The sequence below is a fragment of the Helianthus annuus genome, chromosome 7 (assembly GCF_002127325.2).
Source record: "Helianthus annuus cultivar XRQ/B chromosome 7, HanXRQr2.0-SUNRISE, whole genome shotgun sequence".
In the NCBI taxonomy this organism is placed as follows: domain Eukaryota; kingdom Viridiplantae; phylum Streptophyta; class Magnoliopsida; order Asterales; family Asteraceae; genus Helianthus; species Helianthus annuus.
The window spans coordinates 96,237,183-96,251,985 of record NC_035439.2 but is presented as its reverse complement, the minus strand read 5'-3'; the positions used below and the strand labels follow the sequence as shown (position 1 = coordinate 96,251,985).

Here is a 14,803-nt window from a genome sequence, read left to right as displayed (position 1 = left end):
CGACGTAAAAAATTACACTGTTCGTCACTGCAAATCAAACATGTCTTATGTCAATGAATTCGAGGTATGTCCTTACCCCAATATACCATTACTACATATTAACCTCAATATATATATTATAACTGTCTACTGTCTGTTTGATCAATTTTTTATTATGCACATGTGCATATATCAATTTTTGTCATGTTATGTCTGTTTGATCAATTTTTATTATGCCACATGTGCATATATCAATTTTTGTCATGTTACAACTATTGTAACCGTCATTTTGATTAATTTTTTTGGTTTTATCAATTTTTTGTTATGCACATGTGCATGTATCAAACTTTGTCTTATGTTATACCTATTGTCTAACTATTGTAACCGTCAGTTTGATTAATTTTTTTTGGTTTTATCAAATTTTTGTTATGCACATGTGCATGTATCAAACTTTGTCTTATGTTATACCTATTGTCTGTTTGAATAATTTTTTGTTATTCACATGTGCATGTATCAAATTTTATCTTATGTTATTCACTCGTTCGTATATCAAACAGTGTATTTGAATCAATTATTTAAACTTGTTCATATTACCACTCATGTATTCATTCTATTTATAATATATGTTATGCATATGTGCAGGTGTCGCTCAATGTACCTGAACAAACTGTAAGCTGTACATGTCTTGGGTTCACTCGTATTGGATACCTATGCCGACATGTATTCTGTATATTCCGTTACCACCAAATTGAACGGATACCGTCCCACTACATCATTCCACGTTGGAAACGAGATGCGCTCCCGTCGGTTGTTCATAGCGTATCTAACATATACTCATCTAACAACAGCGAGTTTGCTATCATCCATAATGAAATAATGGATTTAGTCACTCAATGCACAACCCGACTCAGACGCAATCCTGATCAGCTACGTTCCTTATCTTCTGAGATCAAACGCATCAGAAACCGCGTATTTGAATCGTTCCCGTGTGAGCCTCAACCTCGTTCCGTTCAAAAAACTGCAAACATTAGTGACATCTTAAACATACCTTCAAATCTAAGCAAAAGTGTTCATCCTCCGCAAGGTATTAGAAACAAAGGTTGTGGGACCAAAAAACAACGGATCGGCCCCGGTGGTCAAAACATTAAAGATAAACGAAAGAAAGCCGGTAAACGACAAAAAGCCGCCCGCTTATGCAACAAATGCAACAAGTATGTATTTGACCATGATTCTCGCAACTGCGAGAAAATCAAAGCTGCCAAACTTGCTGCACGAGCAGCTAAACGTGCTTCTGCTATCGCCGCTGGACTACCCGCCTCGTCTGATTCTGATTCTGATGATACTGATGTTGATTTCGATGACACCGACGATGACACCAATGATGACATCGATGAGTATAATTCTTCTGATTACGATGCATCTGAATACCCCGTCTCTATGCAAAAAGCTCCCGTACCCGAGCAAACACATGTTGGGCGTGAACCTGAACAGTCTTTTGAGCCTGATCAAAACCTTAGGCGTTCAACTAGACGTCGCAAACCATCCAACATAGCTCGTCATTCTTGATTGATTTATTATGTATTACAACTTATGATTAGCGAACTTATCTAATTATGACTACTATCTAATTATGACTACTAATGTTTGTTTTGTTTATTTTTTATTAGTACCCATTTAACTTACAGTATTGATATTGGTGATTAACTTGTCATATGCACATGTGCATATGTATTTATAAATTGTATTTTACGTTTTTCAAAACCACCTGTTTATCAATATAATATTTTTTAACATCATACATGTATGATTATACATGTTACTATTATGAATTTAAAACCATTTGTTAGTTATACCCAATTACATATACAAACTTAACATTTAATCTCTGTGTGTTTTATCACTTCATGCACATACTGTATGCACATGTGCATACAGTCATTTAACTTACTTATCAACTGTGTTATATCACTTCATGCACCTGTATGCACATGTGCATACGGGTCATTTAACTTACTAATCAACGTAACATTCCATATTTTAACAAACATATACATTTATAACTAATAACACTGTATGCACATGTGCATATGGTCATTTTACCATATTATTTCACATGTGCATAAACAACACACAACACGAACTTGTTACTGTAACCAAATTAATTCACGTGTGAATAAACAACAAACTATATGAACTATAAATCCAAACATTGATCACCATATTACATATCCAACACAACAATTTTTACACTACACATTACCAATTTGCTAAGATTTCAACTTCTGAATATATCAACCAACTATTAGTAACATGATTATCTAATTCCAACCACACCTAACCAAAATTTAACATGCATCATAACTGTATCAACTTGTTACCTTCCCAACACAACCATCTAACATGCCTAACCAAACAAAACAATCCAAATTACCAGTTTAATGTTCAAATACTACCTACGTGTCATGAACAACTACTACCCTCAAACTTTATCCGCATTCTTCCATTTGCTAAGAGTGTCCCAACATTTTTCTTGTTTTGCTCGCTCTTTTTCCAACAATTGCCTCATTCTTTCATCTTCCAAATTTTGTATTGCTTTTCTTGCGAGGTACATAACCGTTGCCTTGTACACGTTCGCCTCTGATAGTAACAGTTTTGTTGCAATCTTCATCCTCATGTTTTGCAATTGCATGTCTTGAATATTTTTTTGCGTACTAAAACCGCATTCAAACTCGACATCACTCCCTTTGTACATTTCCATGTGCCTCATAGCAAACACGCCACAATCGTTGAAATTATCGCTCGTCGCCCATTCCAGTTTTTTCTTCGTCAACGGTGCGGCTGCCATGCGTGCCGCGCTTGGATGTTTAACATTCTTCAAATAGCCAACCATATAATTTTTCTACAACAAAAAAAATAATAATATTTAGTGTTACTACATGTCATATTCATATATCCTTATTTTCAAATATAACATTTAATATAAAAAATCTATACTTACCACTTTAGATGGCGTTCCATTTTCTTTAAAACTTCTTCCTGCTGACATTCTATAAAACCCGCGGCTACTCACCATATTATCAATAACTTCGACCTTTGCGTTCTCCAAATCAAAGCATATTATATAGAAATGCTTTCTTTCAATCATTGGTATTATTATGATGTTAAATTCCTTTAACTCCAACATTTTATTGTTACACTCAACAACCTCCTTCAAGTGTGAAGTTAATATTGTAAACGCCTGTTGTTCCGTCTGTTTCGTTTTCAACACATAATCCGGCTGCACGTTACATAAATACATGTCACACACAAGTATAAATATCCTAAATATGATTGTTAAACATGAATTATAACACACTTACGATAGTTGTCGTATAACACCATAATCGCCTTTTCCCTGATGTATTGTTTTTTTTTCTCTTCGTAATTCAAAATAGCCGCCCAACAATCTATCACGTTTTGTGAGATCCATTGCCCATCCTCCAATGTGTTTATCAAAAATGCGCGCGTTGTCATTCCATGTGAGGTTTCAAAAATAGTTGAGCTGTAATCGTCACAATAAATTACATCAGTTATGTTCCGTATGCACATGTGCATAGAATACATTACATATACTATACACCATATTTTTTTATGCCAAAATTCATCAGCTCATATACCTACACTATATTTTTAACTACCCTTCAAATCACAATCAGTTATGTTCTGTATGCACATGTGCATAAAATACATTACATATACTATACACCATATTTTTTATGCCAAAATTCATCAGCCCATATACCTACACCATATTTTTAACTACCCTTCAAATCACAACAGCCGCTAACCTAATCAATCGCAACCAACCAGACCCTTATAACATGCGAACAATATAAACAACCCACCTAATTATTCTGAATTTACTGATTAAATGCTTTATATGACAAAAGTTTATGTCATTACTAAACAAATTACTTCCTACACTACAATATGTAACAGATTTTTAAATAAAAATTAATGCATATTTAATCTTACTTGAATGTCATGCTGACCTCTTTCTTCTCCTTTTCAACATCTATTTCTTTATCGTCCACATTACATTTTTTGCTCTCCGCCCTACAATATTAATTTGTACATCAGATTGTAATTCTAAATTATTATGTCACAACAAATAATAACATAACATTATAATTCACGTCCATACCTTCGTTTGTTGTCGATTGTTGTCAGCAAATATTGCCATAACGTTTTTTCATCATCATTTAATGGCTCATTCATGTCAACCACATTTGTATCTCTACCACTCACATGTGCGTTTACCTTTGTATCTTTAACACTCGCATGCACTTTTGTTCCAATGTCTGCTTCTGGTGAACTTTGTGAGCTTTGCGAGCTTTGTGACAACAACTCAAAACTCGGTACGGTGTTATCTACTTCTTTCCTGCTACGTGTTTGCCTCTTCATAACACTCTTTTCCGTTTCTGCCCACTTAATGGTCTCACCGATAACTTTGTCTAACTTTATATCCCCATCGTTTTGTGTCACTCCATCGACCTTCGTTGCACCACATTCGTCATTTTTTGATACACCGTCTAACACATCACCTTCATCTTTTAAACTTCTTTTTCTTGACCTTGTAAACACCTTCATCCCACCTTTGATTTTAACATTAACCTTTTTGTCTTTTTCACGCGCCATCACTTTGTTTTCTTTGTTGTCACCCATCTCCTTTGTGCTTAGCAAAACCGACATTTTGTTTTCACCTCTAAACGTTCTATCATACTCCCTCACCAACTCTTCAACCTTCTCATTCTTTGGATATTTGTAACAAATATCATCCAACTCTTTATTTAACAACTTTTTTTTGCTTAATGTCTCAGCCATTAAACTTTCAACCATACGAACATGCTCCTAATTAATAACACATCAATAAAACAAAGTTAGTAATATCAACCCAACATTATGCATATATTCAGCAGCTTTATCACATTATAAAACACGGTTATACACATGTGCATCAACTTGTAGAACATGAATTATATGTTCATATAAACACAACATTATGCACATGTGCATCAGTTTGCACAAATCATATTAAAATTCTTATTATGCACATGCGCATAAATTATATGTTCATATCGACACAACATTATGCACATGTGCATCATCTTGCACAACATGTATCATATACATCATATATGCATAAAATATATGTATGCACATGTGCATAAATTATATGTTCATATCAACATAACATCATGCACATATCATATATGCATAAATTATATGTATGCACATGTGCATAAATTATATGTTCATATCAACACATCATTATGCACATGTGCATCAGGTTGCACAACATGTATCATATTCATCGTATCCTAACCACTAACCCCACCACATGTCTATTAACCTAACACATATCTATGTCAACCACATACAATCTACAAAATACAAATTATTATTTTAAACAATATAATCAACGAAAGTTGGATCACATTTATAATTGCACTGGATCACATTTATAATTGCATAAAAAAACAAAAAAAACAAAAATAAATAAATCATGTTAAAACATTATACGTACCTCAAACGTCACATTTTTCTTTTCGCCTTCATTCTTGTCTACCATTTGCTCCACTTTCTTCATTCTATCCTCTTTCGTTTCATGCTCCACGTCAACTTGAGTGTCGACATATCCTTCACGTAATGCCCCTTTTCCAAAACCGCCATTCTTTATTTCCCATGTCTGCCTTCTGCTCAACATTTCTTTAGTCCAGAATGATAATGAACTCGATGTTCGGACCGTATTGATGTCCCCACACAATGTTCTATCCACATATAACATCTGCACATGTGCATTATTACCATATGTGATAACTATATATACATATATATATACAAACTAAAAACAAAATAATTTATACAAAAATTCAGATTAATTATATATCTTATTTCAAACATAACACTTAACTTACCACCAATATTGTAAGAGCACCATTAAAATATTTTGACGTGCTATCCCGTTGCCCATCCATCTTTGCTCATCTTCATGCTATCACAAATATACTTGTACCAGTTCACATCTTCAACCGCCACATCTTCGCCTAAGCATTTCAGAAAATCAATTTTGCATCTACCATCTTTGTTTATTTCCACCATTGTATTCATGAACAATGTCAGAAAATCATATTTAAACATCATGCCATCCTCCGTTGGGTTATCTCTTAATCTATCGACAATTCTACTCGGTGTTATTGTACGCCCTTTGTATAAATTCTTCCACTCAGCCAATATCCCAACTTCCTCATCTTCTTCTTCTTCGTCTTCGTCTTCTTTCACATCAGATTCTATATCAGACCCACTGTTTTTATCATTATTTTTCCCCTTTTGTTCATCCTTATGTTCTTTCTGCTCCTCATTCTCTTTATCCTTCTTTTTCTCCTTCTTTTTATACTCTATAACAGCCCCGCTGTTTCTCAATCCCAACAACTCGCTAATAACAGTTTCGTTAACTTCAATGTTTCCAACAGTCAACTTGATTGCCATATCTTTCCTGCTAAAATTATCTACCACAAAATGTGACATCTTCGCTGGCAAGCTGTCAGTTTTAAGCTTCATAATACTTCCAAACCCCATATTTTTTATTGCTACCAACTGTTGTTTAGAGAATGTGTTTAACCCCACCAAAAGTTGATGCGGAGATATGCGTGTTCGTATCGATTGCCAGTTAGATACCCTCATAACCTTTTTACTCACCGTCTTCTTAACTTTCGGTGACACAACTTCTTTATTTGAACCTGTTTATCAACATAATAACATGCACATGTTATATAATGTATGTACAAAAAAAATGTACATGTGCATTTCAAATTTTTATTAATTATTTTCAATAACACATACCATCACTATCATTGTTATCAACTTTGGTGTCTTTCAATTGTCTTCGCGATCTTACAATCCTTTTGTTCTTTGTCTTACATGTTACATCCAAACCTTTGGTTGTTTCTTCGTGTTTGCGTTTGCTAGTCCTTCTTTCTACATCAACACATTTAGTTGCATCTTTTCGTTTCTGTATGCTTTTTTCCTTTTGTGCGTTCTTTTCCACCTTTAAAATACCTGAATTCAAAAAATTAATGCGTTTGCGTGAGTTATAACATTTGAAAAAAAAACTGATAATGCACATGTGCATAAATGCATATTGCGTCATTAACAATACTAATATTAACAGTAAGTTCTCAATACTTTCTAACCTTTTTGTTTAACAACCGCATGCTCGTCTTCTGTCGCATCAGGCATTCTTTTCGACCCTTCATCTCTCGGCTTCAGTAGAAACGTAACTTTCTTTGTTTTTTTTTTCCATTTTACTGCATACAAGGATAATGTATATTAACACTAACACACGCGCATAACTATAACTAAGCAACTATAATTATGCACATATGCATACATGTTAACACATTGACCCGACAAAAACAAATTCGGTTACAAATTATAAACATACTTTATCATGTTATGCACATGTGCATACCAATCAATCATAAATATGAACCAAAACCATAAGTTATCAGTAAAACCATAAGTTATCACATTATGCACATGTGCATTCTAACACGTTATGCACATGTGCATACCAATCAAGCATAAATATGAACCAAAACCATAAGTATAAACATAAGTTATCACATTATGCACATGAAGCAAACACAAACACATATGCATACTACACGAACAAACAAACACAAACACATATGCACAACATCGGTTGTAATCTACACGAACAAACATTAAAACCTTCAGTCTTTTCAACCAAAATACCCTTTTCAACCAAAATACCCCTGGAACTTTTACCGCAGGAACTTTTCAACCAAAATACCCCTGTTAACAGCCATACACAAGCATTTTGAGGCTATATTAAGATCCAGCAGCATCATAAATTCAGCACTATGCTTTAGGCTCACACTTTGCAGACGTACAAACAGTAGGTCTGTTATCTGGTGCACCATTAACATAATACTCGCAACATGCAGCAAACTACCAGCATTAACAATAGACCCTACATGTATGCAGCTGACTAACCCGGAGATCAACAACTCGGGAAGTAAATACGGATCCCAAAAGCACAGACAGTAAACCCAGTAGCCAGTACCTCGGACAAACAATAAAGAGCGGATGTAATATAACTATGCACATGTGCATACATACAACAATATTATGCACATGTGCATTCCAAAACAAACACAAACATATAATCGCAACAATATTATGCACATGTGCATTGTAAAACAAACAGAAACACATAATCGTATTTACATGCGGATGTAATATAAATATGCACATGTGCATACATACAACAATATTATGCACATGTGCACTCCAAATCAAAACACAAACACATAATCTATGCACATGTGCATTCCAAATCAATCACTAACACATAATTGTATTGACCTACATCGGCTGTAATCTATATGAACAAGCACATACATATAATCGGTTGTAAGTATGAACAAGCACATACATATAATCGGCTATATAATCGGCTGTAATCTATATGAACAAGCACATACATGAACAAGCACAAAGAACTTTGTATGATATTACATAGTATTGTATGATATTACATAGTATGAACTTACATGGCTGTATGAACTTTCAAGTATGCTCTTCGTGATATGTAAACCTCGCCGAATATGCCGATTATTACCGTTTTTTGCCCTAAATCGATTCGGTATGGCCGTTTTTTGCCCTAATTTCGAGACGGCGATTGAATAGGATGATCGTATGGCGAATTTTTCTGATGAACTGCTGGAATAGGGAGCGGCATTGAGTATCGGCGATTGAATATTGAGTATCGGCGATTGATATCGGAATGTTTTTGTGAGATTTTTGGGGGAAAATCATATGATTTGGGAGAGTTTGTGTTTGGTTGGACTTGAAATTACTATAGATCATGTTTTAATTGAACGCTGACGTCCGGGAGCGCGAGTTTAATTTTTTTTTTATTTATAAAATTGCCATCCGTTCACAATGGTTCTCGCGGTTCTCGCAATAAAGGTGGTTCTCGCATGAACCCCACCCTATATATATATATATATATATATATATATATATATATATATATATATATATATATATATATATATATATATATATATATATATATATATATCACATCAGTTTGCTTTCGTGATTCAAGTATTATAATCCAGTTGGTGGTGGGCAATTTGTCGATGATCGAACATGTTGTGGGCATGTTACCAGAAAACAAAAAGTTATTCTACATCATATTTGTACTCTAAATCAGATTAGATATACATATAGAGTTTTAAAAGACATTGATAGATCTTAATTAACCACTAATCCAATATTGACCCTAATGTATTTAATGAGTCATGCTATATCTCATGTGTAGTCAAAAAGCTCTTGTGGGATGTTATACGACCAGTGGCGAAAAGTGCAAGAGAAGGGATTTATGGGTCGTTATATCACAAGAGGATGTAGTGGTAAGGGGGTTATTTAACCCCTTCAATTATAACATATGTATGTATGTATGTATGTATGTATGTATGTATGTATGTATGTATGTATGTATGTATGTATGTATGTATGTATGTATGTATGTATGTATGTATGTATGTATGTATGTATGTATGTATGTATGTATGTATGTATGTATGTATGTATGTATGTATGTATGTATGTATGTATGTATGTATGTATGTATGTATGTATGTATGTATGTATGTATGTATGTATGTATGTATGTATGTATGTATGTATGTATGTATGTATGTATGTATGTATGTATGTATGTATGATGTATGTATGTATGTATGTATGTATGTATGTATGTATGTATGTATGTATGTATGTATGTATGTATGTATGTATGTATGTATGTATGTATGTATGTATGTATGTATGTATGTATGTATGTATGTATGTATGTATGTATGTATGTATGTATGTATGTATGTATGTATGTATGTATGTATGTATGTATGTATGTATGTATGTATGTATGTATGTATGTATGTATGTATGTATGTATGTATATGTGTGTGAGTTGGGAAGAATAGGTCACGCCGTTATGTATTTCACGAGGAGAGCACTAAACTAACCAATAGCGCCGGCCGTAGCGGTGTGGCCGGGCGCTATGGAGCGCGATCATCAAAGCCAGTGGTATACCACCTCATTATGGACGGTCTAATGATAGACCGCGACGGAGCATGATGGGACATAAGAAGTCACATTATGGATCATACATGTCTTAATGTGTGTTAAAAGTAGGGCTGGCAATAGGTAACCTGTAGGTAACCTGCTAAGACACGATAACAGAAAAGTACACCATGTGATTTTTTACGTTTTTAAAAATAATCGAAATTTGAAAGTTAGGATCCATTATTTCTCCTTCAAGGTGCATAAAATATACATCTGTCTTATAGACATTGGATATAAAGTAGTTAAACGAGTCGTATTCATGTTTAAAATTTTTGTTTTTCGCGTTATCAGATACCTGTTAAACCTGCTAAGACACGATTTGCCAGCCCTAGTTAAAAGTCATGATAGCTTCTAATGTGTCATATTTATAAAGAGTCACTGAGGGGATTTCCTGAAAACAAGTTATTCTTTTTGCGAGATTTTGTGAGACTCGTCACCCATCAGTCAAATAATTTTCTTTTGGTATTTCATGGGTTCCGTCAGGAAATTATCCAAGACACTTAACTATTTTAATCTGTATTTGTGGGATCTGTTGATATTTACAACGGATTTTTCGGTCAATTTTCCGTAATCAAAGACTAGTTTTTTTTTTTTTTTTCATAAATAAAGGGGATATTTATTTGTTTTTTGTTTTTTTTTCTTCAGGATATTCGTGTTTAATTAATTAATTTCATTCAACTTCAACCAATTATGTCAAAGGATGAAAGGAATATCCATATTTTTGTTTTCTACTTCTTCAAGTCAAATATTCTAATTTTTCCTTCTTAATTTACCCACTTTATCTAGGGAAATCAAATATGAATAATTTTTGGTACACCTTTATAAAAAAAGTTAAAAAGAAACAAATGTAATGGAATGAAGAATAAATATTCGGACTTTAAACCATGTGAAACCATATAATTGGAAAGATTTTATGCCGATCGCTGACATCTTAAATAGTGTAACGACATACTCCTTGGATATTCTCATCTATTTATTTCAATTGGGTTTTATAGCATACAAGCTTTTATTCATACCGAAAAACTCCTTTTATATTATTAGTTCGAATAGGTCCAGAACACCGGGATAGAAAGATTCGAGTATTAATTTACATCTTTACTTTTTTTTTTCCTTTTTGAAAACCTATTTTTTTTTATATTAGGCTACCGTACTCCCAAATTAAAGAGCTCTATTGCCTCATTCAGACCAAATTATGTTGTTTTAACCGAGTCCACGCTTTCACTTTGATCGCACACACCTTTGTAATTTCTTTTCATAATTTTAATTGCAAACACACCTTTCTACTATTTTTCATCATACTAATCACACAACTTCTGATTTTTTTCACCACTTTGATCACATACACCTTGCGCATTAATAACCTCCAAGTTTGAGAACGTTAAACAAGAATTGTTGCCTGGTCGACGTGAATTAAAAAAACTTAATCGTCAAATAAAAAAAAAAAAACTGAAGAGCAATAATAGTGGAATCGTCCAACCTAAATCGCTGACCTCAAACAATGGCGGTCGAACAACAATAATCAAATGGAATGCAAGAATCGAACAACTAGAATACTCGACCTATATGTATTGCTTTTTGGATACTAAACAATCCAGATCAATATGTATTGCTTTTTTGTCATCAAACTATATGTACACAGATTATCTCCTGTTTTTGTCATGTATGATACGAAATTATTCCAAAGAGGAGGTGCTGGGCTGGGGCTGGGGCTGGGGCTGAGACTGGGTAGGTACACGGTGGGTAATGGTTTCATCCCTGTGGCTAAGATAATCAGGTCCGTACTTGCGGCTGAATACTCCGGCATGTAGAAGCATGAGATACAACATTTGGCTGAATGTCGATATTGTTATGAATAATTCCAGTGTTTGCTGCAATTATACACGGCCATTCTTAGTAGATGAACAATTTAATATGCATAATATTTTATAGAAAATCACCAAAATGGACATTTTAGACAACTTTTTATTAAAATTAAAATTGACAAAAAACCATTCAAATCCTAAAGTAAGATAAAAAAATTACACATGGATAATCAAGTGCAAAAACAAGGACTTGGCATGAAAGGGTGAGTACATGTGTAAAAACAAGGACTTGGCATGAAAGGGCGAATAAAGTACATGTTTCTACGGAGAAAAAAAGTACAAGTACAACTAGTGAAAATTTCGCCCTTTCATGCTATACATGAAAAAAAAAATCTTTTGGTCTTGGGTCTTTTTTATGGGACGTAAGGCAAGACGAAAGCTACGCTCACTTATCTTGATCATTGCACAAACCTAATGTTTAGGATCTAGTGTTTTTTTCGATGTTTATTTTGATCAAGTGTTGATTCAGGGGCGAAGCTATGAGGGGGCGCCCGACCCCCCGAACTTTTCGCTCGCTCAGTAGTGTTATGTATGTACGTTTCGTATAGAATTTTTTTAGGTATATATGTTTTCGATCCCCCGGTTTTATAAAAAAAATTAGGTATATACTTTTACGTCCAGTGACTTCCGACTCCCCCCGGTGAAAATTTTCAAGCTTCGCCACTGTGTTGATTGAAATCCAAAAATGTGTATTTTGGTGATTTTCCCACTTAGTTTTTAAGGAATAAGTTACATTACCAAGCGTTTTCCTCTTCGTCCTCCCATTTTGATCTCCTTCCAAACGAAACTATGTTTACAAAATTGTCAGTTGAAAAAATAACTAGTTACACAAAAGTAGAAAAAAATTCAGGGTTTTCATCATGTACCCGAAGGCGACAGCAGTAATAGCCCAAGAGATGAATGCCGATGATGAAGCACTAGCCAAACTCGCGCTACGCCATGCTCGGTGGTGCATGAACCCGATCACGAGCGAGCACAATCCGGTTGCACCTCCAAGTAATCCAAATTCTAACATGTATGTTGTTGATGGGTTCCCTCCCAAGTCTACATCACAATCATACCATTATCACTAAAACTCACCCGACTAAATTTACAATCAATTTTATCTTGTTACACAAAGGTTACTTCTTCACAATTTAACAAGATGAATGCGACATTCGAATTATAACAAAAGTAAAACAGAGTAAGACGATTTTCAAAAACTGTTTAAGATTTGCTTAGTAGTAACTTGAATCAGAACGTACAAGTAACTGGTGAACAGGGAACCTCCAAAATTTTCAAGATTGCCAATCTCAATCTCAATTTTCATTAACCAACTTGAAATACAATTTGTCAAGTACACAAATATAAACGTTATTAATAACTTTAAGTATATAACAAATATAAAACAGTTTTCCGTATTTATTAAAATTACATACTATATTAATATATTTAATATATCGATACAGATAAACAAAGATAATAAACTAGTGTTATGCGCCACCGCGCTAAACCGAATATTTCTTAGTTTGATATAAGACGATCTAAAAAAAATACATCGAGTCAACCAATTAAACCAAAACACTATCATAGTTTTGTTTGAAAAAAAAAAAACTAAAACGATGGCAAGCATGTAATTTAAAGTTGGGGGCAAAACAGTATTTTGTCAGAACCAAGGCCCAACAATCGAGTGCTAGGCAGCTGTTTGACAAGAATAAAAACTACATTGAGTCAACCAAGTAAAATAAAACACTATCGTAGTTTTCCAAAAAAAGCGATAGCAATATTGAAATTTTGAATTGGGGCAAAATCGTAATTTTGAAATGGGCAAAGAGCATATTTTGAATCGAGGGTAAAATCGTAATTTTGAGCTAGGGGCAAAGTCGAAATTTTATTTTCAACTGGAAGCAAAATCGTAATTTTAAACTAGGGATAAAAACATAATTTAGCAAGACTAATGTTGAAGTGTCAAACAACTACCTGACATTATTCCCCTCGATGCCTTTTGTATATACAAAATATAATTACGACGGTTTGAAGTAGGCAAACAAGTATCACTTAATACCACACCCGTATCAAACCTCTACAAATTTATATAATTACTAATCTAATATAAGGTTTGTAGCTAGAATACTCGTCCCAAAGACTTCGAATGCATTTTTCATGTTGGGTCGGTTTTTTCAGCCGTCCCTAGCGCGCTACCTGCGTTAAGGAAACAATCAAACAAACCATTTTGTAAAGAGAGGGCTTACGCGGGTGGTTCTGTTCGCCGTCGATATACTTGTCGATAGACCACGCAGCGAGTCCAACCAGTATTACATACACTACAAAATTGGCTATCAACATCGGCACCATTAAACCTCTACCAATCTTCCCAACCTCCATTGTTAAACTCATGTGACCTTCACACACACACACAACACCTTGGTGTCAAAGAGAAAGAGGCTTTGATCACACCCAAACTATTAACTATGTGAGATTAATAAACACTCAACGCCTGACCCAGATGTTTGTTGAATGAGTATAAGCAATGCGTTAGGTTAAAGTACAACTTATAATGCATAGAACACAAGTGGGCCAGGTCGGTCAACAAGTATTTAGAATTGTGTAGAAAACAACAAAAGGGATTCCTGGGCTTTATCCGGACATGACACCATTAACCATTTTGGTCTTTCTTCGCTTTTGTCGGTTTGGGCTCATTTTGTACACGTGGACTGCATGCAGCTTGTCCACCGAAGCATACTACAGGATTTAGTGGTTATTAATTAGAGCGAAAGTGG

At 34.2% G+C, this 14,803-nt stretch overlaps 2 protein-coding genes across 2 annotated transcripts; both read right to left on the bottom strand.

The window, feature by feature from the left end:
• Positions 1–3,929: 3,929 nt before the first annotated feature.
• LOC118480216 lies at positions 3,930–5,725 on the bottom strand. The gene is made up of 5 exons (XM_035974944.1): positions 5,546–5,725; positions 5,400–5,402; positions 4,163–4,869; positions 4,011–4,074; positions 3,930–3,941 (listed from the first exon to the last, which is right to left on the bottom strand). Exons 1-5 carry the CDS (start codon positions 5,723–5,725, stop codon positions 3,930–3,932), a joined length of 966 nt encoding a protein of 321 aa, XP_035830837.1.
• Positions 5,726–11,706: 5,981 nt separating this feature from the next.
• On the bottom strand, positions 11,707–14,550 carry LOC110910152 (membrane protein PM19L). Its single transcript, XM_022154865.2, has 4 exons — positions 14,276–14,550; positions 12,911–13,088; positions 12,783–12,831; positions 11,707–12,050 (listed from the first exon to the last, which is right to left on the bottom strand). Exons 1-4 carry the CDS (start codon positions 14,418–14,420, stop codon positions 11,856–11,858), a joined length of 567 nt encoding a protein of 188 aa, XP_022010557.1. The 5' UTR covers positions 14,421–14,550; the 3' UTR covers positions 11,707–11,855.
• Positions 14,551–14,803: the final 253 nt, after the last annotated feature.